At 48.1% G+C, this 5,243-nt stretch overlaps 1 protein-coding gene across 1 annotated transcript; it reads right to left on the bottom strand.

Moving 5' to 3' along the window:
* Positions 1-370: 370 nt before the first annotated feature.
* Positions 371-3,435, bottom strand: SS18L2 (SS18 like 2). The gene is made up of 3 exons (XM_003762235.4): positions 3,202-3,435; positions 1,479-1,555; positions 371-878 (listed from the first exon to the last, which is right to left on the bottom strand). The coding sequence occupies exons 1-3, from the start codon at positions 3,268-3,270 to the stop codon at positions 791-793; spliced, it is 234 nt and encodes a 77-aa protein (XP_003762283.1). The 5' UTR covers positions 3,271-3,435; the 3' UTR covers positions 371-790.
* Positions 3,436-5,243: the final 1,808 nt, after the last annotated feature.

The following is a 5,243-nucleotide window of genomic DNA, read 5'->3' as shown; positions in this document are numbered from 1 at the left end:
GCCAACTCGTTTTTCACAGATTTTCCTGTGACCACAAGTACCCAGAAAGGATCACTAAATGGATGTCTGGGGACTATCAATGAATATGGCAGTAAGACAGATATCACTGCCAACACTAATTTTTGTAATGCAGCTAAGACTCAACCTCTTGCAGCTAAACCGCCTCATTTCAGTGTGGGAAAAGAGATAATGATCACACTTGTTTCATCCCAGGTTGGGAGAAATAGACTTTTCACCCTTAATAAGCTAGGATATACATGTTTTAGGTAGCTGAATGAAATACTTATTTAAAGTTCCATACTTCCCAACAGACTTCAATCTTAGACATGCTATTTCACTGAGATTTTAAGAAGACAAAGACACTTTCCACTTTCAGAGAACCATAACTTTAATAAACAATTGCTGGGAACAATTACATTTGTATGTATATACATAACAGGGTACTGCCAGAAGTGTCATGCCTGCTGTTCCCACTCAGCCTCTTTTATGCTAACAGCACAAGAAGTAAGTTCTGAAAAGGTATTCTGGAGGGTTTTCCCCTCTAAGGTTGGTGATTCACAAAAATGATGTGTTGGATGACAAAATACTTAGAGAGATGCGCTGAGTAATGAAAAGTGACATTGATATCCAGCTGCTCTTAATATTTTGCTCGAACCTTTCGCCCTTGAAAATGGGCCTGAAGTACTGTTTCCCAGGTGTGACTTCAACAATGGTACTGGCAAAGGTCATGGCTCCATTTATTTGAAGGGGATAAATACTCACAATATGGCAAAAAGCAAGAACTAATCAATCAATCCACTGTTTTAGGAGCATTTGCTGGGCTGGCATCTGCAATGGTAGCCAAATAAATGAGATTTCTGTGCAATACATGTTGGTACCTACAACAGAAAAATCCATAAACTACACCAACAGACAGAAAGTACTGGTATAATCACAAAATAAACAGTTCCTAAGACTGAAGAAAAGGCACATTGGGGTTAATCCAATACATAGAGGAGCTTAGTAGGAACTATGATCTTTAAAGGGAAGATGTAGGAAGGAATGGAGGGAGGCTTAGAAATCATTAAATTCAAGTCCCTCATTTTACAAAGCAAACAAGCCCACAGAGGGGAGGTGATTGAGTCAACATCACACAACTTCTAAGTAACTAAATGTCTCTGCCTGGAGCATGTTCTGAGTTCAGGTTTTTGTCTAAGAAATGCAACCGGTAAAGACATTTCATTTAGGTCACTTACACAAACTAGGCTGGACCCACTAAGGTGGTTGGTCCAGCACATTAATAATTTATTCACTGAAGGGACAATGAATTTAGAATTGGAGGAATGGAATCCTGGATGAGGCTGGGCATGTGATGATGTTCCACAGCCTCAGTTTCCTCAACTGTAAAAGGAGGTTTTAAATCTATGATGCTATGAGATCTATGGCCCCCACTTCCCTGACTTCCTAGGTGTGGTTAATGAGATTTAAAGGCAACTTACTGCGTACACTCTGCAGCCCGCCCCTTATTCTGGTACTCCACAATGCACCGGATCAGCTGGTCATTTTCCTCCAGCAACTGAAAGACATCAGAAACGCTCCATTTATCTAGGAAAAGCTTGATTTCACTCAACAGTGTTTAATTACTTACTGTGTATAGGTACTGAGAGAGAAAAAAAAAATTTATATATGAGGACTGACATATAAACATGATGTTTATGAGATAACTAATATGTTACAAAATGATTAAATGCCCAGGAAAGGTCAAAAGAGTGGTTGGAGAAAGAAGCACAGGACACCGTAAGGAGCACTGGAATTGAATTTGGAGAATCTAGGTTCATATTCTAGGCTTGCTCCTTAAGACCTCTAAGACCTCGGGCAAAGTCAGGGACTTGCCTGACCCTGTTTCCAGCCATCTGATGTGAAGCTGGACTGGCTATCTCCACACTCCTGCCCAGCTCTAAATCCTACGATCCTCTAAAAGACAAGTTACGTGGAATGAATTTAGCAAAGGAAGGAGTTCCTGCAGGCTCATTTTCCAAAACTGCTGGTTCTGGAAGTGATGTCTGCCCGCTGAGGCCCAGGGCCTTCTAAGTCTCACAGTCACGCTCCAATCAGGACACTGACCTGACTGACAGTCTTTTAACAAAGTAGGTTTCTATGGACTCTAAGACCTCAGAACTTCTACCCTTGGACTCCAGCAAGTCAGCTTTGCAGCCATTAGGGTCACAGGGCCAAAGGGGCTCATTTCCAATCTTTGTTAGGGCTTGACTACAGCAGGGGTATCCAGGCTGCTCTCTCCCCAAGGCTCTCCACACTTATCTAAGTTCTGATCCTTGGAAGTTAGTGAATGTCTGTGGGCTAGGATCTCGATTCAGGGCACCAAAGCCCTTCCCAGGCCATTTATCCCAGCCCCTTCTCATTAAAGATGAGGACGCTGAACCTCCCAAAGGTGGAAAAGGTGGTGGGAATGAGGCCTGAAGTAACTCTAGCATCCCTCAAACACCCACTCTGTTCAGCCTTGGGGATCCCTAATGGCCCTGCTCCCTCTCCAAGGAAGCTCCAGCCTACGGATGTGCAAACACGAACAGAGGCTATTAAACCTGGCTCCCCGGGCCGTCTCCAGGCCGGGCCGTCTCCAGGCCGGGCCGTCTCCAGGCCGGGCCGTCTCCAGGCCGGGCCGTCTCCAGGCCGGGCCGTCTCCAGGCCGGGCCGTCTCCAGGCCGCCAGGACCCCTCGGTCTCCAAGCACGCCCACGCCTGCCCGGAACCCTCGTTCCTTTCGAGGCTCAGCCCAAGCTCCCAAGACGCTAGGCGTTTCCCCTAGAGCAGCGCTCCTTTACCGAGACCTTCGGGCCTCGCCCTCCGCACGACAGGGAGCTCCCCGCGGGCAGGGGCGCCGATTTACTTATTTGGGGCCTTTTTGCCAGACGCACTTTACAGCAAGTGCCAAATAAAGGCCGCGTCGGGGCCCAGGCTGGATCTCCAAAGCCTACGGGGCCCCGACGTTTCCAAAATGGCAGAAAGGTAATTATGGTAGTTGGGGCGGCAGAGAGCAGGAGAGGGGAGACGGGCCAGGGGGCTGCACGCCCAGCGGCCCCGACCCAGATCCGAGGCCCCGAGCTCCAGCTTAGGGGGGGGGAGGGGGGGGAGGAGGGGCGCGCCTAGCGAGGGAAGGAGCGGGCCAATGCTCGGCTCCTCCAGCAGGCGCATGCGCAGGCCTTACCCGCTGGATCGTCTCCTGGTTAACTTCCGCCTTCCCCCTCAGCCGCTCTGGCACAAACGCTACCGACATCCCGGGATCCCAGCGGCGGTCCTCAGGAACTGTCGCGCACGCGCGCGCACGCCTGCACGTAAACACGGACGGGCACGCGGATCCCCTTTTCCCGCCCACCTACGGGGCTACGTCAAGCTCGGCTCCAATCAACCGATGCTTACGGGCGAGGAAGAGATGGGCGGCTCCGACGCTCACGGTGCTTGCTACTGGCGTCACTAAAGCGCTGATTGGCTTCTGAGTTCCGGAGTGAGAAGGGGAGGAGTTGAGAGGCTTGAGACAGGATGGTTACGGAGGGGCAAGTGCGCCCTCCTCTGGTGGGGGTCTGTCGCGCTCTTTCCCATCTCCCCCTAGTCTTTTCAAGCTAAACGTTCCGAATTCCTTTTACCTTCTCCCTGTCTTGAGCACCTGATTGGTTGCGTCCCTGATGATATTTGGCCACATACATCCATTTAAAGTTTGCAAAGTACTTAACATAACTATCTCTAGATACCAGTGTTTTCCCCCACACGCCACGTCAGATGATGCCCGTCAATGGACGTGAGCACAGTGTGGACCCCTAACAGGTGCACACTGATGTGATTCGCTAATTCACTAAGCACCATTCCCAGAACAGGAGGCAATGCCCTGGGTGTGTCTGGCCAGGGTGGACTGGAGCGCCGACATCCGGGGTCTCTTCCGCCCCGAGCATCCCTGTTAGCAGAGGGGGTTTCCAGGGTCCTGGCCGGGATCCTCTTTTTTTTTTTTTTTTTTTTTTACGTGACCAAACCGTTATTTTGCTGTACAAAAAGAATCAGACTCTGAAATATTGTACAATTAGCTTGTGAAGGAAATAAAAAATGCAGGTGGGCATAAATATAGGGATTGGGAATTCAATGTAATGGTTTTTAGTCATCTCCCAGAGTTCTTTTTCTGGGCGTAGCTGGTTCAGTTCATCACTGCTCCATTGGAAATAATCTGGTTGATCTCCTTGCTGAGGATGGCCAGGTCCATCAGAACTGGTCATCATATAGTCTTGTTGTTGACGTATCTAATGGGGATCCCCTTCTTCAGCACCTTTTGCTTGGTTAGACTCCACTATTATCTCTATACTTGTGATTTTCAGATCTATTTGTCCAGCCCTGACTTCTCACCTCCAGGTACTCATCTCCAACTTCGAACTGGGTATAAACTCAGCATGTCCCAAATGCACATTCAGTGTGTTCCCTACACCTCTCCTTAACTTACCTGTCACTTCTTGAGGAGTCTTTTCTCAGCTCCTTATACTCACCCCCCCACACCCTGCCATGTCATCCCGCGCCTCTTTCTGATGCGGGTGATGGAGACACCGGATGATGGTAGGCACCTAAAGTTAGGGTTTGGTCATAATGTTGGGGTTCAAAGGAGACCCCCAGAAGGTTGGAGTTCCAGACTGGTGTCGCCTGGTGTCTCAACAGAATTCGCAGGTTCCGACCCATTTCCAAGTCAAGAGACAAAGCTTATTATAATTGTAACCCCAATTAAAGCGGGCTAAATTCTGAAAGAATTTAGCAAAGAACTAGAAGCAAGAAGATAAATTTATAGGGAAAAGTTAGGGAGATTAAGCGCTTCATGTCATCGATACGCTAATTTAATGGCTTAGACATAGCCTTGAGAAGTGGTCTGATATGCACTTCATTATTGTCTCAAACTTGGTTATCCCTGACCAACAGGTTGTTATCTGACAGCCAGCAATGTTTGTGGAACTACGGTCCCCTGGGCCAGGGGACCTTAGAATTATCGCTACATCTCCCCTAGGAGCAGCACCCGTCAAGGTGAAAATTTCATAATGACCATTCTCTTTGGCAAAAGAGAATTTTTTAGAGGAAGAGGTTATAGACAAAATGAAGGGATACCCAGTTACACCAGGAATGGTAAAGATGGAATAGAATTGTGAAAGCACAGAAAAACAAGAAAACCATAAAAATGTTGGCCAGTCTGTTGGTCAGCAAGCTGTAGGACTCAATGTTGGGAAC

Source organism: Sarcophilus harrisii, chromosome 1 (assembly GCF_902635505.1).
Source record: "Sarcophilus harrisii chromosome 1, mSarHar1.11, whole genome shotgun sequence".
NCBI lineage: Eukaryota > Metazoa > Chordata > Mammalia > Dasyuromorphia > Dasyuridae > Sarcophilus > Sarcophilus harrisii.
This window is presented reverse-complemented; position numbering and strand designations above follow the sequence as displayed.